Source organism: Nerophis ophidion, linkage group LG15 (genome assembly GCF_033978795.1).
Source record: "Nerophis ophidion isolate RoL-2023_Sa linkage group LG15, RoL_Noph_v1.0, whole genome shotgun sequence".
Taxonomy (NCBI): domain Eukaryota; kingdom Metazoa; phylum Chordata; class Actinopteri; order Syngnathiformes; family Syngnathidae; genus Nerophis; species Nerophis ophidion.
Genome location: NC_084625.1, coordinates 10,872,662 through 10,899,986, shown reverse-complemented (window position 1 = coordinate 10,899,986; position 27,325 = coordinate 10,872,662). Strand labels below are relative to the sequence as shown.

General features: G+C 41.4%; 1 protein-coding gene across 2 annotated transcripts in view; it reads right to left on the bottom strand.

The window, feature by feature from the left end:
• The window catches only part of spata13 (spermatogenesis associated 13), a 94,760-nt gene that overhangs the window by 33,989 nt on the left and 33,446 nt on the right, over positions 1-27,325 (bottom strand). Inside the window, exons 2-6 of one of the 2 annotated variants that reach the window (XM_061921501.1) lie at positions 14,453-15,811; positions 5,802-6,233; positions 5,596-5,740; positions 706-836; positions 279-458 (exon numbers count right to left, since the gene is read on the bottom strand). In XM_061921501.1, the coding sequence (XP_061777485.1) occupies positions 279-458; positions 706-836; positions 5,596-5,740; positions 5,802-6,233; positions 14,453-15,811 (2,247 nt within the window). Of the gene's footprint in view, positions 1-278; positions 459-705; positions 837-5,595; positions 5,741-5,801; positions 6,234-7,694; positions 7,899-14,452; positions 15,812-27,325 lie in introns of those variants that run through there. The other variant, XM_061921502.1, reaches the window with a different exon arrangement.

The following is a 27,325-nucleotide window of genomic DNA, read 5'->3' as shown; positions in this document are numbered from 1 at the left end:
AAAAGCGGTAAAAAATGGATGGATGGATGGAAAATAGGGAAAAAAAAACAAAAAAACAGGCAGTTTCCCTTTAAATGGCGTCTGTTGAGGAACTTTGAATTAGCAATGAGTAATTACACAGCAGAGGTTTCCCTGCCAGTCAAACGAGATTACTGTGGTTGTTTGCCTGTCAATCAGCGCCGGTCACCATGGAAACCAACTTATCGGCGTCGCAGTTGGAGCAGAGCCAGCTTACAAGAGAAGTGCGTTTAGACACGCGGGTCTGGAAGTCCACTCACCCTCACAAAGCTGGAGGGGAACCAGGCCTCCTTGTCGGGCCGCCGACCCCACCACCAGTCCTTGTGCGAGGCGTCCAGGATGCGGATTACGTCTCCGGCCTTGAAGGCCAGCTCCTGCTCCTCCATGGTCACATGGTCCCAGAGGGCCTCCGCGTAGACCGTGTGGCCCGAGCTTATCCACTGAGCGGCACAAACACATACCATACAATTACATGACGGCTGAGTCTATGGATTACAAGCAGACTTGGGCCTCTATGGTGGTTATCTATTCTGCTGAACGCCATCCAAACATCTTGTCACACACACTTTATCCTCACATGGGCAGGACTGACACGCACACACACACACACACACACACACACCAAGATAAACCTCCTGTCATAAACACGAGTCCCTTTCAACGTGAGGGCCGGCAATCTTGCCTCACCTCCACGAGCACGGAGAGCTCCACCCCGGGCTCCAGGTAAGGCGTGACATCGGTGAGCTCGTCGAAGCTTCCCTCCTCCTCCTCCTCGCTCACGCTGTCGTCCAGCGTCGCCGAGCAGTCCGACACGCCGTCTGCAGTGTTAAACGCATAATAATTGTGCACATTGAACCTACGAGCTGTGCTCTCTCAGAACGGAGTGATCGATCTATACTCAGAGGAATGTGAGACAGAGGTGATTTTCAGGACCACTGAACAGAGTAGGATGCCACAACGCCTTCCAGAACTAAGAAATAATTATGGTTGTAAAAATAAATGAGTTAACTCAGGTTATTAATCACCAAAAATATTGCATAAACATGTACCGTATTTTTCGGACTATAAGTCGCTTTTTTTTTTTATAGTTTGGCCAGGGGTGTGACTTATACTCAGGAGCGACTTATGTGTGAAATTATTAACACATTATCGTAAAATATTAGGGATGCACCGAAATGAAAATTTGTGGCCGAAGCCGAAGCCGACTTAAATTTAAACGCTTGGCCGAAGGCCAAATACCGAATAACGAATGCAGTTTTTCACAATTTTTTGAATATTGCATAAATAGCCTAGAATAAATATTTAGACATGTTTTTCAAATAAAGTAATTTTTTATTGAATATCGACTTTTTTTTAATATTCCAGTAGTCTTTGCTTTTCAAAAAAAGCACAGTTTTTCATTTATATTAGGCCTTCAAACAAAACATGCATTCCAAAAAAAAATGAAGTGCATTAAAGTGGATAAACCCACAACAAATGAATTATTGTACTTTTGGCAAAAGTCTGCTTAGCCACAGTACATATGCAAATAATGTAAACAGAAGGCTTAAGTAAATCTCAATTAAGTGTGTGCTTGTAACCTCTTACACTTATACAGGTAGCCTACACAACAGGCTAATAATGTAAACAGAGGCCCCACTAAATCTCAATAAGTGTGTGCTTGTAACCTCATACACTTATACAGGTACACAACATATCCCAACGTCACTGCACGTTGGTTGATTGCGTCACCGCGTCAAAAAATTGCGTCACACGCCACTATTCGGCCTTGTTTTTAACTCATTCCACCGAAGGCCGAATGTGGCTTTTTTTGCCATATTTGGCCGAAAATATTCGGTTACCGATTAATCGGTGCATCCTTATAAAATATCAAATAATATTATTTAGCTCATTCACGTAAGAGACTAGACGTATAAGATTTCATGGGATTTAGCGATTAGATGACAGATTGTTTGGTAAACGTATAGCACGTTTTATATGTTATAGTTATTTGAATGACTCTTACCATAATATGTTACGTTAACATACCTAGCACCTTCTCAGTTGGTTATTTATGCCTCATATAACATACACTTATTCAGCCTGTTGTTCACTATTCTTTATTTATTTTACATTACCTTTCAAATGTCTATTCCTGGTGTTGGGTTTTATCAAATAAATTTCCCCCAAAAATGCTACTTATACTCCAGTGTGACTTACATATGTTTTTCCCTTCTTTATTATGCATTTTCGGCAGGTGCGACTTATACTCCAGAGCGACTTATACTCCGAAAAATACGACAGTTTTTTCCGTAGCTTGGCCGGCCGGGTGCGACTTATACTCCGGAGCGTCTTATGTGTGAAATTATTAACACATTACCGTAAAATATCAAATAATATTATTAATCTCATTCGCGGAAGAGACGAATAAAATGGCAGCAATCGTCACACATGTCAGCAATCGGCACATACACGTTAACCAATAAGAAATTGGCGGGGGAAGGTCATGGCAGAAGTGCATTGTGGGTCACGGGATGCTAACTGCAACATGCTATATGCTACTGCCGTAGCTATAAAAGTGGATCATTTCAAAGTTAGCAGTAACTTATAAAAACTGAGAAGGGCTGAACAAAAATGGCACCGAAAAGGAAATCATGTACTGCAGATTACAGGCTGGATGTAGTGAAATATGCAGCAGAAAACGACAAGCGGAAGCGGCGCATACCTTTGGAGTTTGCAGAGTTGTTTAGAAGCGACATCGAGGAAGAAGATTTCATGGGATTTAGAGATTAGGTGTGACAGATTGTTTGGTAAAGGTGTAGCATGTTTTATATGTTATAGTTATTTGAATGACTCTTACCATAATAAGTTACGTTAACATACCAGGCATCTTCTCAGTTGGTTATTTATGCCTCATATAACGTACACTTATTCAGCCTTTTGTTCACTAGTCTTTATTTATTTTAAATTACCTTTCAAATGTCTATTCTTGGTGTTGGGTTTTATCAAATACATTTCCCCAAAAATGCGACTTATACTCCAGTGTGACTTACATATGTTTTTCCCTTCTTTATTATGCATTTTCGGCAGGTGCGACTTATACTCCAGAGCGACTTATACTCCGAAAAATACAGCAGTTTTTTCCGTAGCTTGGCCGGTGGTGCGACATATACTCCGGAGCGTCTTATGTGTGAAATTATTAACACATTACCGTAAATAATTAAATAATATTATTCATCTCATTCGCGGAAGAGACGAATAAAATGGCAGCAATCGTCACATACACGTCAACCAATAAGAAATTGGCGGAAGGAGGGTCATGGCAGAAGTGCATTGTGGGTCATGGGATGCTAACTGCTATATGCTATATGCTACTGCCGTAGCTATAAAAGTGGATCATTTCATCGTTAGCAGTAACTTATAAAAACTGAGAAAACCTGAACAAAAATGGCACCGAAAAGGAAATCATGTACTGCAGATTACAAACTGGATGTAGTGAAATATGCAGCAGAAAACGACAAGAGGAAGAGGCGCATACCTTTGGAGTTTGCAGAGTTGTTTAGAAGCGACATCGAGGTAGAAGATTTCATGGGATTTAGAGATTAGGAGTGACAGATTGTTTGGTAAACGTATAGCATGTTCTATATGTTATAGTTATTTGAATGACTCTTACCATAATATGTTACGTTAACATACCAGGCACCTTCTCAGTTGGTTATTTATGCCTCATATAACGTACACTTATTCAGCCTGTTGTACACTATTCTTTATTTATTTTAAATTACCTTTCAAATGTCTATTCTTGGTGTTGGATTTTATCAAATAAATTTCCCCCAAAAATGCGACTTATACTCCAGTGCGACGTATATATGTTTTTTTCCTTCTTTATTATGCATTTTTGGCCGGTGCGACGTATACTCCGGAGCAATTTATAATCCGAAAAATACGGTACGCAGATTAATCACACACTTTATTTTGACCGTACATGCTCCTTTACCTTAACCGCCGAACGACGTAAAAGAAAACTGTCAGCAAATAAAAAGACGAGCATGCAACATTCTAAAAAATGCTCCTTGAAAATAAAATTGAATGTGTGTGGAAATATGAGTCTTTTAAACGAGTAATACCCTGTGCTTGGTCACGATTAACCCAAATTCAGAAGTGTGATTAATATAATTAAAAAGATGAATTTGACAGCACTAATAATAGTAGTTACACACTTGTAAACTAGAGATGTCCGATAATGGCTTTTTTGCCGATGTCTGATATTCCGATATTGTCCAACTCTTAATTACCGATTCCGATATCAACTGATACCGTACAATGAATTGATTAACGTGGACCCCGATTTAAACAAGTTGAAAAATTTATTCGGGTGTTACAATTTAGTGGTCAATTGTACGGAATATGTACTGAGCTGTGCAATCTACTAATAAAAGTATCTATCAATCAATCAAACCGATATATACAGTCGTGGAATTAACACATTATTGTGCCTAATTTTGTTGTGATGCCCCGCTGGATGCATTAAAAAATGTAACAAGGTTTTCCAAAATAAATCAACTCAGGTTATGGAAAAAAATGCCAACATGACACTTCCATATTTATTATTCAAGTCACAAAGTGCATTATTTTTTTTAACATGCCTCAAAACAGCAGCTTGGAATTTAGGAAATTGAGGTGGGCAGGGTTGGGGAGAGGGAGTTTGGGGTAGCGGGGGGTGTGTATTGTAGCGTCCCGGAAGAGTTAGTGCTGCAAGGGGTTCTGGGTATTTGTTTTGTTGTGTTTGTGTAGTGTTACGGTGCGGATGTTCTACCGAAAAGTGTTTGTCATTCTTGTTTGGTGTGGGTTCACAGTCTGGCGCATATTCGTAACAGTGTTAAAGTTGTTTATACGGCCACCCTCAGTGTGACCTGTATGACTGTTGACCAAGTATATGTGCATTCACTTGTGTGTGTGAAAAGCCGTAGATATTATGTGATTGAATTACCATGAATTGATTTCCGTGGACCCCGACTTGAACAAGTTGAAAAACGTAATTGGGTGTTCCCATTTAGTGGTGAATTGTACGGAATATGTACTGTACTGTACAATCTCCTAATAAAAGTTTCAATCAACCAATCAAAACTGGGCCCGCACGCAAAGGCAGTGCCTTTAAAGTTTATTGGCGCTCTGTACTTGTCCGTGTACCACTCCGTACAGCAACGTTTTAAAATGCCATACATTTTACTTTTTGAAACCGATACCAATTATGTACAAACAGATAATTTCCGATATTACATTTTAAAGTATTTGCCGATAATATCAGAATTCCCTATTGTAAACACATGTTAAAGTGCTAGAGTACAAACCAATATTTCAGAACAATAAAAGCTTTGTCATCAAAACAGATGAAATACTGAGACTAAAACATTGTCAATGAAGCATAAGAAACACAAGACATGCAAAATAGTGGCCTTTCTAAGCGTGTGTCTCATTATTTAAAAAAACAAAAACAAATTTGGCTATAAAATTTCAGTGTGAGTTAAAATACTTATTGAGCACGTTAAACAGTATGATATGTCTTAATATCGTTACATCCCGAGTGTAGCCACTGACCGCTGAGCACTCTGTGCAGCTTCCTCCTGCCAACGCGGTCCAGGCCGATGGGAGTGCTCTGGGAGAGGGTGGTGGGGCGAAACCTGGCAGAGACTCCCTTGTAGGGGGGCACTTGATGGGAGGGGATGGGCGGCCGGGACAGAAGCTGCAGGGAGAACCCGGATTTAGACCAATATTTTGACACGTCACCCTGGAGAACAACTCACAGAAGGCAGATGGTCCTCGCTCTCGTCAGCATCAGGGGAGTACAAATCCTCCACCCCCATCACAGACATGGGTCGCTGCCGCCGGCCTGGAACGTTCCCGTTCGTGCTGCAGACGCTCTCCCCACTCCCCCCGTTCCCGTTGCATTCCTTACGAAGCAAAGCGTCCGACGCCCCTTGGTCCGGGTTGAGCTCGGCCGCCTCCTCGGGAATGCAGTGCTTCCTGGAGAGGAGCTGCCCGTAGTCCGAGATGGGCCGAGGTCTGGGGCGCCCGCTCCTTCGCCGGGACTTGACAGGGGACGCCTCCGTAGGAACCGCGTCTGAGGGCGACTCCGGGAGGAAGACCGGGGAGAGGGGAGGGGTGCTGCCGCTGGGTGCTGGGGGGACTCCTTCGGCTTGCAGCAACGTGTCCTGGGGGCGTTCGTCCGGTGTCACCTGGAAATGGTCAGAGGTAGGGGTGCACAAAAAAACCTGAATTGTGATTTGTGATGCTTGTTCAACCCGTTAATAAATCGATTCATAATTTTCAAAAATGTCATAAAAATAAAACAAAAAAACGAATTAAAAAAAAAATTTAAAAAATTATTATATACATATACAGTGGGGCAAAAAAGTATTTAGTCAGCCACCGATTGTGCAAGTTCTCCCACTTAAAATGATGACAGAGGTCTGTAATTTTCATCACATGTACATTTCAACTGTGAGAGACAGAATGTGAAAAAAAAATCCAGGAATTCACATTGTAGGAATTCTAAAGAATATATTTGTAAATTAAGGTGGAAAATAAGTATTTGGTCAACCATTCAAAGCTCTCACTGATGGAAGGAGGTTTTGGCTCAAAATCTCACGATACATGGCCCCATTCATTCTTTCCTTAACACGGATCAATCGTCCTGTCCCCTTAGCAGAAAAACAGCCCCAAAGCATGATGTTTCCGCACCCATGCTTCACAGTAGGTATGGTGTTCTTGGGATTCAACTCAGTATTCTTCTTCCTCCAAACACGACGAGTTGAGTTTATACCAAAATGGATACATGGATGATACAGCAAAGGATTGGGAGAATGTCATGTGGTCAGATGAAACCAAAATAGAACTATATAGCCATGCAACCAGAACAAGACTATCTAACCTGTTTTGAAAAAGTTTGATTATAACTATTAGTACATTGAGAGAATCGATTTGAACCGAAGATTTTGTTGAATCGAGAATCGATTCGGAATCAAATCGTCACATTAGGAATTGGAACACATTCATATTCAAATTGCGATTCTTGTTCATCCCGTTTGTTAATCGATTCATTTTTTTTTTTTAAACAATAAAAAAAAAAAAAAATATATATAGATCAAAATATATACAGTATATTAGCAAATATTTTTATTTATATATATTAAGAAACTAAATATATATATTGATAAGAGTACATCTTTAAAAAGACGTTTTAGGCCATCTCCATGCAATCAGGAGATGTTCTAACCGGCTTTGAAGAACATTCATTATAATTATAAATACAACATAATACATCTATTTGAATTGAGAATTAATTCAGGAATCTGAATCTGAATGAATCGTTAGGGTGCCCAAAGACCAACACCCCCTAGTCAGAAGGACAGGTCAATGACCCACAATGTACAGACATGTAGCATACATGTCACACACTGACGAGAACATCTGTTCTTCTACTGCGGCTCGAAGCGTTCCAAGAAGTGAAGAAAATATCCCAACCAATATCAGGTTCCTCTTGAGAACAATGATATTAAAAAGGAATGCTAATCAAATACCAGCAGAACTTGCACAAGCAGTCCACAATAAAAACTATGATATGGCACTGGAGTTTATTTCACGTTCTCCACATGCAAACACCGGGTAGGAAAAAAGTCGGTCGTGACAAACCTCACCTCTTGGTTCTCTGGGTCTGGATCGGGTTGGTGGCACACGCACTGGAAAGGCACACAGAGGACGAGCACCATGGTGAAACACATACGGGCGCCTCTAAAGTCGACAAGTCGGATTCTTCCTCCTCATCCTCAAAGGCCAAAAGCTGATCTTAAAAACAAGAGCGGTGTCCGTAACGGTCTGGCTGGCTGAGAGCGAGCCGTGGTGCTGGACTTTGCTCAACAGGGAGACTGGAGAAGCGCGAGCGCTCATTTCAACCCGCCCACACACAATTGGCCATTTCGCGCGAAGGCCTGTAATCATGAACAAAGCCTAATCATTAACTGGAACTGTTCCTTCAGTGGGGCTGCGAGCACGCCGTCATGTGACCCGGCACAAGTCAATATGTTATACGGAGCGCAAACACGGCAGAAAGTGAAGACACTGAAGTGGTGTCATTGAAACGAGAGCATAATTTCAGCAGTGTCCAAGATGCTTCATAAAAGCTTTATTATCTTTCATTGGCGAAGACGAGGGTCAGTGAGTGTACAACCAGCATCTGCTGTTCCTCACACAAGAACAAATGTTTCCTAAGCCTTTCTTCCAATTCCAATCTTGAAAGCTGACCCGCAGCTTAATTGCGACCTAATGATTTCCAATAAAGCCAAAAGCTGCTGTCGGCTTTGTTGGCGTTGGCTGCAGACCAGAGATCGACTGATATGGGTTTTCTTTTTTTCGATCATCAAGAAGTTGATGATCGATATTAGGAGCTGATATTCATTTACATTGAAAATATTTAAACATGAATAGTAGGGCTGTGAATCTTTGGGTGTCCCACGATTCGATTCAATATCGATTCTTGGGGTCACGATTCGATAAAATATCGATTTTTTTCGATTCGATTCTCGATTCAAAAACGATTTTTTTTCCCGATTTAAAAGGATTCTGTATTCATTCAATACATAGGATTTCAGCAGGATCTACCCCAGTCTGCTGACATGCAAGCAGAGTAGTAGATTTGTGTAAAAAGCTTTTATAATTGTAAAGGACAATGTTTTATCAACTGATTGCAATAATGTAAATTTGTTTCAACTATTAAACGAACCAAAAATATGACTTATTTTATCTTTGTGAAAACATTGGACACAGTGTGTTGTCAAGCTTATGAGATGCGATGCAAGTGTAAGCCACTGTGACACTTTTTTTTAATTTTTATAAATCTGTAATGATAATGTCAATGAGGGATTTTTAATCACTGCTATGCTGAAATTATAACTAATATTGATACTGTTGTTGACGATTTTAATTTTTGTTTCATTACTTTTGGTTTGTTCTGTGTCGTGTTTGTGTCTCCTTTCAATTGCTCTGTTAATTGCAGTTCTGAGTGTTGCTGGGTCAGGTTTGGTTTTGGAATTGGATTGCAATGTTATGGTATTGCTGTGTAGTGGTTTGTTGGATTGATTAAAAAATAAAAAATAAAATAAAAAATTTTTAATTAAAAAAAATAAAATGTAAAAAATTAGAATCGATTCTGAATCGCACTACATAAACGATTCGATTCGTATTCGAATCTATTTTTTTCCACACCCCTAATGAATAGCATACGTTAATCACGATTATTTTTATTGATATTGTAGTCACAAAAATGTGTATTTATTGTACCACCAAAACTTAATTTAAAAAAAAGGAAATCAATAGAACTCGGATGAGAATCAGCACTTCCAAGTCCGAGTCCATGGTTCTCGCCCGTAAAAGGGTGGAGTGCCATCTCCGGGTTGGGGGAGGAGACCCTGCCCCAAGTGGAGGAGTTCAAGTACCTCGGAGTCTCTTTCACGATTGAGGGACGAGTGGATGGTGAGATCGACAGACGGATCGGTGCGGCGTCTTTAGTAATACGGACGCTCTATCGATCCATTGTGGTGAAGAAGGAGCTGAGCCGGAAGGCAAAGCTCTCAATTTACCGGTCGATCTAGGTTCCCGTCCTCGCCTATGGTCATGAGCTTTGGGTTATGGCCGAAAGGACAAGATCACGGGTACAAGCGGCCGAAATGAGTTTAATCCGCCGGGTGACGGGGCTCTCCCTTAGAGATAGGGTGAGAAGCTCTGTCATCTGGGTGGAGCTCAAAGTAATGCCGCTGCTCTTCCACATGGAGAGGAGCCTGATGAGGTGGTTTGGGCATCTGGTCAGGATGCCACCTGAACGCCCTCCTGGGTAGGTGTTTAGGGCACGTCCGACCGGTAAGAGGCCTTGGGGAAGACCCAGGACACGTTGGGAAGACTATGTCTATGGCCTGGGAACGGGAATAGCTGGACGAAGGGGCTGGGGAGAGAGAAGTCTGGGCTTCCCTGCTTAGGCTGCTGCCCCCGCAACCCGACCTCGGATAATCAGAAGAAGATGGATGGAAATCAATTAGTAAAGAATAAACCACAACAAGTAAAATAATAATAACAATAATAATACATTTAAATGACAATATATATATATATATATATATATATATATATACACAATTCAGTTTTAATAGTTTTTAATTAATACACTTATTTTACCACCATAGTGTGCTTTTTATGTCCAATAAAATGTTACACAATGCTTCTTAATTACAATAAATGCAAAAATCTTCACAATTTTGACCAATATTTTAGATCAAAGTAGGGCTGGGTGATACGGCAAAAAAAAAAAAATGTCTCGTGATTTAAGTTTTCATATCATATGATCTCTGTTAATATCACGTTTTTATTTTTATTTTATTTTAAATAAAGTGGATTGTATCGTTCAGGACTATAGCGAGTACTGTTGCATCCCTACTGTTTACTAAGGCAGTATCCTGTAACAGACATGTCCACCATGTTTGTTGGCGGTAATATATGCTAACAGCTGACAACAGACATTTAGTTCATACATATATAAACTGTGTTTACTTGAAGGGCAACACGACAGGTAACCCATGCTACAGTCTGTACCTGTTTTTAGGGCCAAGGTTTTATTTTTCAGTATGTTTTGTGGCGGTAAAGACAACAACTTTTTTGCCTCAATGTTATGTTTTTCATTTTGCTTGTCATCACAAACATTCTGCAGTAAACAAAGTATCAGTTGTGTAGTGAATACTATAATACTTTAATTACAAGTTAACATTTACTAAACAACACATTTAAATGGTAAATTATTATTTGTATTATTTAATTGTATACATCAGTGCTTCTCTCCAGTGCTTCGGCAAGTGGTGACCCAAAAACTCAAATTCTGTATCTTATATTTAAAGGTGCAATATGTAATAATTTCATGTCAAGTCATCAGCATGTTATTTTCCAATACCTCTATAACTGATAACAGTAAGTTCAGATGAATTAGATCTACAGCCTCGAAATATTCTTATTGTTTTCATTTTGATGCCCCGCCCTCCACCGTTTTGACCAATGAGAAAGTTTGTGAGTGTGTCACATCCAGGTTGCTAGTTACGCACCGCACTCTTCGTCAAGCTCCTGCCACTGGTAAAGTTACTAAACATGTCAGACCTTAGTCAATCCAAAACGCGTCATTACGATTCTTAACTTATTCATGACAAAGCCAGAAACAAAACGAGGATGCCTTTGAAAGATGGAGACGATTGAAAGCGGAGAAGATGTTTTCATCTGACGTCAAACTTGCTAATTTCCTCCTTGATAGGCAAGTCAGGCATTTACGTTTTCTTATTACTTGTAATAAATGGAAATTAACATTTGTCATGTAAACTATATTGTCCTATACGGTCTATGATCTTGTCTAACAAAGCCAGCATGTTCCTGCAACGGATGTTATGATAACGTGTGAGCTGTTGCCTGCTTTTCTTTACCTATATAATAATCTCCAATGTATCAATATATTTACACAAAATTGGGATTTTTGGCCGAGATGTAGAATTTCCTGTCTTCATGTCAATTCATCTCTGTAATGTTATTTGATTGAATGACTGAATCTGAAACGCTCCTTCAATGAGCCCACACTCCTTGATGTGGATGAAGGATTGTTATTTGGAATATAGCGAAACAAACAAAACAGAACCGTAAGATGCTGGAGGAAAAAAAGAGGACAAAACTGGATTTCCCGGCAAAAAAAAGGAAGTTTGGAAATTTCAGCAGAAGAGATACTCTGTACAAGCAACATTGTAGGAGAAACAGAAAGTGGGGGTCTAATTTTTTATTTTATTTTTTAAATACTGTCATTATATATGTATGTTCATATTTTATCCGTTTAAGTTGTTCTGTTGTAGTTGTTAAAAAAATAAAAATAAAAAAGATACCGATAAATAATACTGATATACGTCAAAATGCCAAATCACGGCACCGATAATCGGTCGATCTCTATTGCAGACGTCATATTAAGTTCAAGTCGAAGACAATGTCGAATTTTGATGCCATCTTTCCTTCCTTCCAGTGCAGATAATAAAAGAAGAACAATAACTGCCGAAATAAAATTAACTAAAAAGGTGAAGTATCCAGACGGTGATTTGTATCATCACCAAAATCCAATTACTTATTCCTTATCCCATTTCTGACAGGTACTGAAAGGTTTATTGAAGTCCGACCATACAATGAGCTAGGTTGCTAACTAACAGACAAACAAACAAACCCCAGTAAACTAATGGAAGGATAAAATAAATTGTCATGTACGTGCTTGTTTGTTTTCTTCATCCGTCACTTGCAAACAGGCTGCAAGTGGGGTTCACTTTTTCCATCGGTATCAGCGTAATAAAATAAACCTAATGGACCCCTTTTGGAAGTCCCCCGCCCTCTTTGTCTCTGTGGGTGGTGGCGGGTCAGCTAGCGCTCACACACCAAAGTTTTACCATTTTTGAGATTTCGTAAAAGTTTAATCTATTTCCACCCACAACTTTGTTAGCTATCTCGCGAACTAATTGGCATACAAGTGAATTAAATAAACTAACAGAAAAACAAACAGACTAGCTAATTGACAAACTAATTACCTGACAAAAACAAACACATCGACAAACTATTTAAAAACCTGACAAACTGACTAACAGACAAACTACTTGAAAAACACACAAAACTGACAAAGTAACTAATTGACAAACAGAAAAAACTAATGGACAAACTAATTGACAAACAAATCTAATTACCTGACAAACAAACCGAAAAACTATTTAACTACTTCACAAACAAACAAAACTGACAAACATAAAAAGAAACTAAGTGAAAAATTACCTGACAAATAAACACAAAATAAACTAAATTACAAACAAATTAAACTTGTATACCTGACAAACCACATAAATAACTTACTATAATACGGAAAGTTAATATACTACTATACTATAATTAACTACTATACATGACAAACAAAACAAACTAACAAACCGACTAACAAACTAACAGACAAACTAACGAACTAACTGACAAATAAACAACATGTAAAACAAACTGACTAACAAACTAGATGACAAACTAACTTAATGAAAAGTTAACAGACGAACAAACTAACCGACAAACTAGTTATATAACTCAATGAGAAACTAATTGACTACCAAACTAACTGGCTAATAAACAAATGAAGTAACTCTGTGAGAAAATAACTGACGAACAAACTGACAAACTAGTTATTTAACTCAATGAGAAACTAATTGACTAACAAATTAACTGAAAAAACAGCTGACAAACTAATGAACTCAATGAGAAACTAACTGACTGACATTTAAAGCCTGGGGTCTGCATAACCTCCTAGCGGAGGGAGGTGTTTAGGGCACGTCCGACCGATAGGAGGCCACGGGGAAGACCCTGGACACGTTGGGAAGACTATGTCTCCCAGCTGGCCTGGGAATGCCTCTGGATCCTCCGGGAAGTACTGGACGAAGTGGCTGGGGAGAGGGAAGTCTGGGCTTCCCTGCTTAGGCTGCTGCCCCCGCGACCCGACCTCGGATATGCAGGGTTTCGGTTCAGTTGTGTACTGAACGAGTACACATGCTAGCAGCGACCGGGCTAGGACAACATGTAAAAGCCAGTGCTGGAAGACCCTCCTGCCTCGTTAAGATCTCCCGTTTGGGAACACTTTGGCTGCGCGATACAACAATGGAGGACGGAGGTTTGCCGATATTGTTCATCAGCTCCCAGACCGTAGTCGAGCAGCGCAGGGGAGACACTCCTCCAGGGCTAATGTATTCTCGGGGGCAACACCCTTCACTCTACCCGGCAGAGGGTCTCCATAGCTCCGGACCTCAAACTATTTAACTACCTCACAAACAAACAAAACTGACAAACATAAAAACTAACTCAATGAGAAACTAAGTGACAAATTACCTGACAAACAAACACAAAATAAACTAAATTACAAACAAATTAAACTAGTATACCTGACAAACAACATATCTGACAAACAAAACAAACTATCGAACTAACTGACAAATAAACTACATGTAAAAAAAACTAACAAACTAGCTGACAAACAAACTAACTTAATGATAAATTAACTGACAAAATAGTTATTTAACTCAATGACAAAGTAGTTGACTACCAAACTAACAAGCTGATAAACAAATTAACTCAATGAGAAACTAATTGACTAACAAACTAACTGAAAAAACGGCTGACAAACTAATGAACTCAATGAGAAACTAACTGAAAAACAATCTAACTCGGTGAGAAACTAACTGACTGCCATCTAAACCCTGGCGACTGCATAACCTCATGGCGGAGGTAACTCAATACTTTGAGCTCAGAACTGCATGAGTACTACCTCCAGTGACAAATGTTTGTAGACAACCACAATGTATTTCAGAGAGCATATTACCTTGGTTCCTAGCTGGCCATCTTCACCTTGGTCTTTCTGGTCATCAGGAAACTCTTCTTCAAAGCCACACGTGGTGATAGTCATAGATCCCGGTCGGGTTTCCATGGAGACCTGGTGGGTGATGACGCCCCGATCAGGATGCGCGTGGTGAACCGATGAGAGGTGTTCCGAGGACAACACCCGAGCTCTGACCGGCGGGGGCCGGGGCTGTCGCTCGGTAGCGGCTCGGCAGGGTATGCGTCGGGAATAGTCATCGTGGAGCCGGCTCAGGGGCGTCATGTGACTGGGCGGATCAGGGCCGGGAGAGGGGCTCCGTCGGCGGAGGACGCTCAAGTCGGTCATGCTGCCAACGAGCTTAAGCACCTGTCCCTTAACCGTGACTGGGCTCTTCATTCTAGCGCGGCCTCTCAGGTCCACTGAGGAAGCGCTGGCTGTCCTCTGGATGTGTTCAGTCCCGTTTGACATGCTAGTCCTCTGGGGGTCTTCCTGCGGAGACGTGCCGCCTTGCGTTGGGGCCTTGCGCCTAAAAGGTGCTTTAAATATGTGAAGGTTGTCGGCGCTTTTACTGAGTCTGCTCAGCACCTTCACGTCGGAGTTTTCGGTCTTTGACCCCTGCTCCGCTGTCTTGCAGTCAGTGGAAACGTTACTTCCTGCTCGGGTGTCCTCGTCCATGTCCAGCAGATTGATGCGTCCTTCACCGAATGCTCTTTTGATGCTCCTGGAGTAGCAAGAATTCCGTTGAAGACCGCCGCCATTATCGTCATCGTCATCATCTGAGCTGTACTGACTTGCAGACAAACGATTCTCATTAAAGTTTCCACCGGGAGCTTCTTCAAGCTTCAAGTCAGCAGAATCAGTCTGATTCAGGTCAAAGTTCGTGACAGTTACGTCATTACCAGTTTCCTGACTGGTCGTCCCTCGAGTTTGAATACCCTGGAAGACAGACGACCGCAGCTTTTTAAAAGAATCCACAACACCAAGCCCAGGAAGTCCGGCGGCACCGTCGACGGTGGGACTCGTAGCGGGAAAGGGGCTCTTCCTGGAGCTGGAAAACAGCCTCATGATTCTCGAGGCTGAGGACGGGTTTCCTTCGACTTTAGCTCTGACTGCGTTGGACCAGGCGGAGGAGGACGCGGCGCCGTTCGGACGGTACTCGTCCGCCGCGGAGCCCAAGGTCACCGGCTGCACCTGGGCGCTGCAGCCTGACAGCAGATACGGGACGGTGCTTCTTTCAGCTTGACCCGGGTATGGATAGAGATCGCTGAGTGGTCGAGGGCGGCTCTGCGGGTCTGCTTTGAAAGCGTGGATGCCAGGGAGGGAGTCTTCGCTTGTGGACGAGACTCTGTCTTTGGGTTCTGCCTGTGGAACAAAATAAATATCATTGAGCATCCATCCCTCCATCTATTTTCTACTGCTTGTCCCTTTTTTGGGGTAACAGGTGTCTACCTCAGCATTCTTCGTAAAAACTTAAAGGTCCACTGAAAGCCACTACTACCGACCACGCAGTCTGATAGTTTATATATCAATGATGAAATATTAACATTGCAACACATGCCAATACCGCCTTTTTAGTTTACTAAATTGCAATTTTAAAATTCCCGCGAGTTTCTTGTTGAAAACGTCGCGGAATGATGACGCGTACGCGTGACGTCACGGACTGTCAGGTAATATTAGCGCTGCACCACTCCTGGCTAAAAGTCGTCTGCTTTAACCGCATAATTACACAGTAATTTGGACATCTGTGTTGCTGAATCTTTTGTGATTTGTTCATTTAATAATGGAGACTATAACGAACAATGCTGTTGGTGGAAAGCGGTGGATTGCAGCTGTCTTTAGCACTGAGACACAGCCGGGGTTTCTTTGTTTGTTGTGAAGCACAGCGGTCAAGCGAACATGTTTTCTCTACGTCAACCAGCATGTTTTTGGATGGGGAAATTGGGATATATATCTTACCGGAGACATCAGTGGATTATTCGTTGTCCTGCAGTAGCTGTTTAAAAGGCAGCTGTGAGCTTGGCTCCTCGGCTTCTCTCTGAGACACTGCGTGTTCACCGGAGCCATCCGACCTCGAGGTATGTCTTTACAATCTTTAAAATCTCACTAAAACACTATTATAACAATAAGCAGATAAGGGATCTTCCAGAATTATCCTAGTAAATGTGTCTAATTACATCTGAAACGCTCACACTGCCGCCACCCGGGGAGGTCGCTTTTTTTTTTCACTATCAATATCCTAATTCACGAATCTTTCATCCTCGCTCAAATTAATGGGGGAATTGTCGCTTTCTCGGTCCGAATTGCTCTTGCTGCTGGTGGCTCCCATTATAAACAATGTGAATATGTGTGGAGCCCTGCAACTCGTGACGTCACGTGCACATACTTCCGGTAAAGGCAGGGCTTCTCTATTAGCGACAAGAAGTTGCAAACTTTATCATCGATGTTTTCTACTAAATCCTTTCAGCAAAAATATGGCAATATCGCGAAATGATCAAGTATGACACATAGAATGGACCTGCTATTCCCGTTTAAATAAGAAAATCTCATTTCAGTAGGCCTTTATGGCAAGGGATCACAACTTTAACAATTAGGGTGTGTTCACTCTTGGTTTGCATTTGCTATGGTATTTTTCTCCACTGTAATACTCTCAATTAATTATAAGCAATAGGTATTGTTCACACTGCAGGCCAATTATGAATTTTTTTGCCCATATGTGACCCGTATCGGATTCTATCATGTCATTGTGAACAGTGCAATTGCAAATTTTTACAAACCCGACGTAGGCCTCATTTGTATGTGGATATAAAAAGGGTCCGTAAGGATTGCAACAGCAGTCTGAACCATCCGGTTGCGTTCATCGGACTAATACGCAGTCAGATAGCAATAAATGTCATAATTATACGCCGAAATAGAGAGTATAAAATAGACAAAACAAATATTTTTAGGAACTCATGTCAATGTTCCACCACTCTTGTCTCCGACTGCTCGCCAACACGTTGTTCGGAGCAGACATCAAAGCTAATACCCCACAAACTATGACAGCCCCAAAAAATGGTTTGGCCTCTTCCTTCTTAACACGATAAAAAGTAGTTACTCGGCCGGGGTTCGAACTCACAACCTACCAACTCAGTGGCCTAGTAGTTAGAGTGTCCTGAGATCGGTAGGTTGTGAGTTCAAACCCCGGCCGAGTCATACCAAAGACTATAAAAATGTGACTCATTACCTCCCTGCGTGGCAATCAGCATCAAGGGTTATAATTGGGGGTTAAATGACCAAAAATGATTCCCGGGCCAGACCACCTCTGCTGCTCACTGCTCCCCTCACCTCACAGGGGGTGAACAAGGGAATGGGTCAAATGCTGAGGACAAATTTCACTACACCTAGTGTGTGTGACAATCATTGGTACTTTAACTTTACTTTCCTTCTTAATCTTCTATGCAAAAAAATTCAGTTCAGAAAAAAAAACTGATTGCACAAAATGACCATGACAGAGACCTAATAGAATTGGGGTCATGTTTAATTCCGAAAACACTCTGCAGGTGCCCATGCACTAAATTAGTCCGATTTCAGCTCTAAATAAGCATCCCACAAACCATGGAAACACCTTAGACCAGGGGTTTCAAACTCACTCTGGATGCAGAGTCTGGGTGAGGCTAGGCCACAAGAAAACAAGTACAACCCATTTAAAAGATTTCCTACAAATTTTTTTGCATACTCCTCAGCATTGAATATATTTGTATTCAGACGACGCACGGAGAATAATGTTATTTCTGCAATGTGTGCCGTTCCGCTTTCCCTCCCTACAGCAACACGGCGGTCGGCGGATAATAACCGGGAAAGTACCTGGATAGCGAGCGCAAAAAAGTGACGGTGTCATGTAGAAATATATGTAGTGTTCATCATGTGAGGCAATGCAAATTAAACAATAAAGAAAAAAACTAACAATTTGAATTGGTCCAAGTTATCGGGGACTGTTATTACGGACTGACATGTGTCGCGGTGTGACTGCAGCCGGTAAGAAAACCCTCGACTCCATGGCAACGTCTGTCGCTTTCACTCACTTGCCGCTTTTCCGCTAACACAGGGGTAGGAAACCCAGAACTTTGAAAGAGCCATTTTGGACCCAAATAACACTGTCAAGCACCATTCATTTAAAACTTGCAGGCCGCACTAACGTTAAACTTTCATATTAAGGTGGGGCCCGCAAAATAACGTATCGCGGGCCGCATGTCTGAGACCTCTGTCTTAACTCATTCTCCTATGCCACATCAATATGGAATGTACTCCCAACAGGTGTAAAAGAAAGAGCATCTCTATCCTCCTTCAAAACTGCACTAAAAGAATACCACCAGGCAACTACAACCCTAAACTAACACCCTCCCCCCACCACATCCCACCTCCCCGGATTTTTAATAATCAAATATGTATACTTGTTCTTATGCTTTCTGTGCTCACTATGTTCACCGCTCGCTGTACATATCCTACCAAGTCAGACCGACAAGCTTTCAATGTCCAGTTCACCCACATCTGCGGTCCTCTCCAAGGTTTCTCATAGTCATTCACATTGACATCCCACTGTGTGGTGAGTTTTTCCTTGCCCTTATGTGGGCTCTGAACCGAGGATGTCATTGTGGCTTGTGCAGCCCTTTGAGACACTTGTGATTCAGGGCTATATAAATAAATATTGATTGATTGATTGATCTACTGGTCACACTTATCATTACACCACGTACCAGATAAAATTGCTTCGAGGTCGGTAAGCACAACCAGAATTGTTCCATCCATTAGGCGCACTGTCGATTTTTGAGAAAATGAAAGGATTTTAAAAATACTTTCATTTAGTGCCTAGGAACGTAGCGACTGCAGCACGTGTCTCCCGTCCAAAGGCAAAACCTAGTAACTCAATTCTAGCTGATTGAGAGAAAACAAAAGGAAAACCAATCTATCTTGATGCTGTCTTACAAAGATCTACAAAGTCATCAAACGTGTAGATGTTTTCTTGAGCTTTCATTTTCTTGCCGACTGAGCCATGGATTAAATCTGCTCTCATGAACGTGTGCCCTTTCTCCAGATATTTTATCACAATCTCGAGTGGGCCCCATTCTGCGTTTGCACATTGGGCAAGAGCCGTGTACAGCGTCCAGTTTTTATTTTGACCTCCACGGTTATCTGCCCAAAAGAGTATGCAAGGGGAAGAATCAAGAACAATACATTTAATGAAGGTGCTTGCAACGTCCTGGGCCAATCTTCCAAATATCCCCTCGTGCCATAATATCACATAATCAGGTTGACCGTCGGCCCCCATTCGTGCAAATGTCTCATCAAAGACAATAAGACGACTGACAAAGAAGCTCCGATTGGTCCCTTGAGATACTAGGTTTTTCTGTTGTATCTACGCGGTTATGTGGTAGTTGCTAGGTCCTGCCATGCGCGTAACAGCTTACTTACGGAACAAATTACAATATCGCATACACTAATGTAAAGCATATCACCTAGGAACTCCAAAATTATTATCAGCTCAGTTTTTACCAAAATTGAGTTACCGGGTTTTGCCTTTGGACGGGAGACGTGACGTCATGCGGTTCACATTAGTCATGACATTTGTTAGTAATGTGACCGGTTTCATTAAAGAAAACCTTTGAATTGGACATCCAGCCCTGCAGTCTGAACATAGCCCTAGAGTTGCGTACGTAACGTGTACGTTGTCCCATGGGCTCACACGTCCAAAACAAGACTACATTTTCCAGGTCATACAATTGTAAGATGTTTCTTGCTATGGCAGATATTTTTACCAACAGAGATGAAAACAAGGAATTAGAGTTATAGTTGACAATGACAGCCACTTGTTGATAGTGGCAAGTCGTCTTATAAACCTCGACTATTGCAGCCACATGCTTAAAGGGGAACATTATCACCAGACCTATGTAAGTTTCAATATATACCTTGATGGTGCAGAAAAAAGACCATCTATTTTTTTAACCGATTTCCGAACTCTAAATGGGTGAATTTTGGCGAATTAAACGCCTTTCTGTTTATCGCGCTGGAGGGGATGACGTCAGAATGTGACGTTGCCGAGGTAACACACCCGCCATTTTCATTTTCAACACATTACAAACACCGGGTCTCAGCTCAGCTATTTTCCGTTTTTTCGACTACTTTTTGGAACCTTGGAGACATCATGCCTCGTCGGTGTGTTGTCGGAGGGTGTAACAACACTAACAGGGAGGGATTCAAGTTGAACCACTGGCCCGAAGATGCCAAAGTGTCTGCCGCCAGACCCCCATTGAATGTGCTGGAGTGTCTCCACATTTTACCGGCGGTGCTAAAGCAGACATGGCACAGAGATGTATGGATAACCTGCAGATGCATTTGCAACGATAGTCAACGAAATCACAAAGGTGAGTTTTGTTGATGTTGACTGCCAGCTAATCGATGCTAACATGCTACGCTAATCGATGCTAACATGCTATTTACCGGCGGTGCTAAAGCAGACATGGTACAGAGATGTATGGATAACCTGCAGATGCATTTTGCAACTATATTACGTTTCCTTCCACCCACATTTAATGCGAAAAAAAAACACTACCAATCGACGGATTTAAGTTGCTCCAGTGTCAAAAGATGCGAAAGTCCTGATCGTTTGGTCCGCACATTTTACCGGCGATGCTAACGCAGCTATTCGGCCATGCTATGGCTATGAATAGCGTCAATAGCTATTCACTCAATAGCTTCAGTTTCTTCTTCAATACTTTCATACTCCAACCATTTGTTTCAATACATAATCTGTTGAATCGCTTAAGTCGCTGAAATCCGAATTTGAATCCGAGCTAATGTCACTATATCTCGCTGTGCTATTCGCCATTGTTAGTTTACATTGTCAGCACTGTGTGACGTCACAGGGAAATGGCCAGTGTCTTCGCAGAGAGCAAAAATAAGGCACTTTAAAGCTTTATTTAGGGATATTCCGAGACCGGTAACATTTTTAAAAAAACTTTAAAAAATACAACAAGCCACTGGGAACTGATTTTTATTGTTTTTAACCCTTTTTAAATTGTGATAATGTTCCCCTTTAACGTGGCCCGGAATAGTTTTATGGTGACGACTGATATCATTTTGCTACAATGATGCTGATGGCGTTTTATTCTGAAAATCAATCTGGTGTATTTTGTTGACATGTCGTATTTCCTGTCTAGCTCTACCCCATCTGTGTGCAAATGCTGGCAAAACCAAAAGCCTTGCAGTATTTCTTACAGAGAGGGAACTTATTTGTCACTGTGGGGTTGTAGACACAGACAAATATGTTTTATTTGTATGAACATTTTTTTTTCGTATTGCGTAGTATCGTTTTGTTGTATTTTTCCAAATCATTGCTGCTTATTTTACTACTACAGTGAAAGACGGTCTGCACTTTGTACTCTGCACTCCCTGAATGAATGTTGGGATTTAATTTAGCTGAAAAGTAAAGTCTTTTAAATTTGAGATGAAAACACCTCCAGCTTGAGGTAGTCTATTGCCAGCCTTCGCAATGAAGTTAGTGTAAAACTTAGAAAAGTACATTAATATACACAAAAAGTGCACGTATGTGTATTGTTAAAACATCAATACAGTTTGGTATCAACTGAACAAAAGCAATCCAACCACAAAGGATAACAGTTGACTCTTATGCTGCTTGCTTATTGCTAACATAATGAATAAACCTGTTGAGAAGCTTGCAAAAAGTTGCTTTTGGAATGTATCAAATTTATCCAAACGTACAACAAGTGACATTTTAATGCGACAAAATTGACAAAAAAAACAGCGAATGCATTTTTACTTACAGGCATGCAGTCACCAAACTCTGGGGAAAAAAACAAATATTAATCCTAAACTTGTACTCCGTGATCAGTTTGCTCCTCTGCGCGGTGTGTGTGTGTGTGTGTGTGTGTGTGTGTGCACGCTGGCTGCCAATGAAAGGCTGTTGCTCAACCCTCGACTCTCATTTCAAAAAGCGCTGGGCAAAATTCAGGGGTGAGTAAGTATTTGTATATCGTTTTTTGGGGATAAACTTGCTACCATTTGAAATGTTTTGTACTTTCCGCTATAATGTTTAAAGCGTGAGTTTGTCTTGGCAACCTGCATATGGTGGCCACTTTGGCTGTTTCCCCTTAAGTCATAGGTGTCAAACTCTGGCCTGAGGGCCAAATTTGGCCCGCCGTGTAATTTAATTTGGCCCTTGAGGCAATATCAAATTAACATTAGAGCTGGCCCGCCGGTGTAATACAGCGGTGCCGCTGTAACACCGCATTCACCGATTTCCCGGGAGACTCCCGAATTTCAGTTTCCCTCCCGAAAATCTCCCGTTGCAACCATTCTCCCGAATTCCACCCGGACAACAATATTGGGGGTGTGCCTTAAAGGCACTGCCTTTAGCGTCCCCTACAACCTGTCGTCAAGTCTGTTTTTCCTCCTCACAAACAGCGTGCCGGCCCAGTCACGTAATATATGTGGCTTCTACACACATGTAAGTAAACGCAAGGCATACTTGATCAACAGCATACAGGTCACACTGAGGGTGGCCATATAAACAACTTTAACACTGTTACAAATATGCGCCACACTGTGAACCCACACCAAACAAGAATGACCAACACATTTCGGGAGAACATCCGCACCGTAACACAACATAAACACAACAGAACAAATACCCAGAACCCTTTGCAGCACTAACTCTTCCGGACCGCTACAATATACACCCCCTCCCCGCTACCAACAAACCCCGCCCGCCCACCTGAGCCCCGACATTAACTGAGCAATAAAAAGGCCTGAATGGTTGATTTATTCATTGTTATTTTATTTTCAAATGTATTAGCCTCTGGAAAAAGTGAATGTTAATATTTACCTCAGAAGTCTGCAAATACAAAAGAGGCATTCAATTTTTATTTAAATTTGATTTGATATGCCATTGATATTTTTTAATTACTATTGTTATTATTATTTGAAACTCAATTTTGAATGTCACTATAAAGTTATATAAGCCTTGCTTGTTCAATATTCAATGAAAAACTTGTTTGGGTCCCTATTAAAAAGTTAATTTGTTCAACCTCGGCCCGCGGCTTTGTTCAGTTTTTAAATTTTGGCCCACTCTGTATTTGAGTTTGACACCCCTGCCTTAAGTGCTCGCAATGGACATGTTTGGTCAATGAAATAAAGAAGTCCAAAAGGTTACCGGAGATTTTTGACGACTTCAGTAAACTAACGATCAACACCAGCCTTTGTCAGAGTGTTATTTAAGGCAAACCAAGAGTCAACTCTCAGGCAGTCTCGGTCCTACTACTGTTTAGGTGGGTTCTGGACCAGCCAGTTGACAGCAGTACTTAGATTAATCAAACGGATCAACCAGAATACATGACCAAGTAAACATAGATAACACTTTAGTTTACCGCTAACAATAATACAAATAAATAAATACGACCTTGATTTACGAACTTCATTGGTTCTTGAGCATGGTTCAAAACAAAAAGTTTGTATAGTGAAGCAGATGTCCTCATAAGAACCAATGTAAACATGAATAATTGTTTCTAGCTTACTTTAGTAAAAAACTTAACTTTAAAAACACTAACATACATACATACATACAGTCGGGAAAAAAAGTATTTAATCAGCCACCGATTGTGCAAGTTCTCCCACTTAAAATGATGACAGAGGTCTGTAATTTCCATCATAGGTACACTTCAACTGTGAGAGACAGAATGTGGAAAAAAAAATCCAGGAATTCACATTGTTGGAATTTTAAAGAATTTATTTGTAAATTATGGTGGAAAATAAGTATTTGGTCAACCATTCAAAGCTCTCACTGACGGAAGGAGGTTTTGGCTCAAAATCTCACAATACATGGCCCCATTCATTCTTTCCTTGACACGAATCAATCGTCCTGTCCCCTTAGCAGAAAAACAGCCCCAAAGCATGATGTTTCCACCTCCATGCTTCACAGTAGGTCTGGTGTTCTTGGGATGCAACTCAGTATTCTTCTTCCTCCAAACACGACAAGTTGAGATTATACCAAAAAGTTCTATTTTGATTTCATCTGACCACATGACATTCACCCAATCCTCTGCTGTATAATCCATGTATCCATTTTGGTATAAACTCAACTCGTCGTGTTTGGAGGAAGAAGAATACTGAGTTGCATCCCAAGAACACCACACCTACTGTGAAGCATGGGGGTGGAAACATCATGCTTTGGGGCTGTTTTTCTGCAAAGGGGACAGGACGATTGATCCGTGTTAAGGAAAGAATGAATGGGGCCATGTATCGTGAGATTTTAAAGTAAAACCTCCTTCCATCAGTGAAAGCTTTGAATGGTTGACCAAATACTTATTTTCCAACATAATTTACAAATAAATTCTTCAAAATTTCAACAATGTGAATTCCTGGATTTTTTTCCACATTCTGTCTCTCACAGTTGAAGTGTACCTATGATGAAAATTACAGACCACTGGCATCATTTTAAGTGGGAGAACTTGCACAATCGGTGGCTGACTAAATACTTCTTTGGCCCACTGTAATTCACACAAGGCACTTTAGTTATTAGAGAGTTCCATTTTTTCACGGGACATATTTCCGCCACTGTTGTTGCACTAGTGAGCCACGGATGAGGAGATGCTGCTCTGTTATTGATTGAAGTAAAGACTGAATGTCATTAAAACAGTTAGCTCCGTCTTTTGATACTTCTTACACTCCCGTCCTTGCACGCTACACCGCTACAACAAAGAAGACGCTGTCGAAGATGAGCCACGTAAATAAGACTGTCAGGAAGCGGCTTTAAGATGACCTGTAAAACATCATCTATGCAACATTCTGACCAAAGAACCACCATTACATGTTATGTAGACCACAAGGAAGTGTTTTACATTTAGAAAAAAGTCGTAAGACCTTTTTAATGCTCCTTAAAATCCGGTGCGCCCTATGGTCCGAAAAATACATACATCAGTGGTGTCGAACTCAAATACAGAATGGGCCATAATTTTAAACTGAACAAAGCACAACACAACAAATACCCAGAATCCTTTGCATCCATGACTCATCCTGACTATATTTTACACCCCCGCCCCCCCAACCCCACCCACCTTACCGACGCACGCGGGTCATGGATGCAAAGGATTCTGGGTAATTGTTATGTTGCGTTTATGTTGTGTTACTGTGAGGATGTTCTCCAGAAATGTGTTTGTCATTCTTGTTTGGTGTGGCTTCACAGTGTGGTGCATATTAGTAAGAGTGTTAAAATTGTTTATATCCCAACCTTCAGTGTACTCTGTGTCATCCAGTATGCCTTGCAGTCGTGTGCATGTGTCTGCGGAGGCCACATACAACATGTTGCTGCACTGGCTAGCAGTTTGTACATGTTGTAGAAGGCGTCAAAGGCATTGGCTTCATAGCACGCCCTTATTCTCGTTAACTGGGTGACCACAAGCAGATATTCGCGAGAATCTTTTGCGGCTCCTATTGTCTTCTCTACTTTGAGACACGGGTCAAAATGGCTCTTTGAGTGATAAAGTTTGCCGATCCCTTAGCTATGTATATTAAATATTCCCGAATGGTTCAACCGCCCGGCACCCGCCCGAATCTATTTAAAATCTGTTTATTCGTCATGTCACCCGCCCAACCCGCGGTTTATCCGCGGATGAGACCACAAACCGCGCATCTCTACTGTACATATAAAAAGCAACATAAAGTGGGTATTGGCTCAGCAATCATTTTTATCCAAACACCACAACAACAGTACGGCAAGCTAAAATGTCAATGCGCACACACGTAGGGGGGCCTCTTAAAGTGGCCATGCCCACGTGTACAGGAAGTGAGGTCATCAAAATGGCAGGCCCTGATTACTACAAGCGGCATGCATAATGAATGAATGGTACGCCGAGACATGGTTGGCACAAAGACGTATATGTGGCACAATGTAAAGGTTTGTAAACCGGAAAGGTCGCAAATAAAGGTGTGTGTGATTCGAGGTTCCACTGTACTGGCAAGTTCTCATTAGGATTTCAATTCAGGGGGTTTGTTAACATTTTTTGTTTCCTAGAAGGGGCGTGACAGAAGATAATTGAGAACCATTGATTTACTGTTTCTCCTCCTCCCCTCTCTCCAGCCACTTAGGCCAGCTCCTCCCAGGGGATTCCGAGGCATTCCCAGGCCAGCTGAGAGACAGTCTCCCCCAAGTGTCCTGGGTCTTCCCCGTGGTCTCCTACAAGTCGGACATGCCCTAAAAACCTCCCCCAGTAGGCGTCTCGAGGGTGTACCACCTTATATGCCAGATGGACGGACGATTTAACGGGAGGACATGTAGTACCCGCACTTTGATCCTGTTCCTGAGTTATTAAAATATATATAACATTCTTGTCTTTGTTTTTACATATAAAATCCCAAAAGTTGTATAATCATGGGGTGGCACTACACACGTCGTCAGCTAGGTGGCATTACAGTGCAGTCGCAAAGTATTCACAGCGCTTGACTTTTTACCACAGACTTATTCCAAAAATGGAATTATTGTCCTCAAAATTCTACAGACAATACCCCAAACGGACAATTTAATTTTTTTTTTTTTTTTCACCCCAACCTTATTAGCACACCGATCTTTGGGCAGTTTTGTCCATTCCTCTTTGCAGGACCTCTCAACCTCCATCAGATTGGATGGTAGGCAAATTTTTTCCCACCAAGAAATGGCCTGTTTTTTTTTTTACCGATCAGGCCTGATTGGTGGTTTGCTGCAGAGATCGTTGTCCTTCTAGACCAGGGGTGCCCACACTTTTTCTGCAGGCGAGCTACTTTTCAATTGACCAACTCGAGGGGATCTACCTCATTTATATATATCATTTATATTTATTTATTTATGAAAGA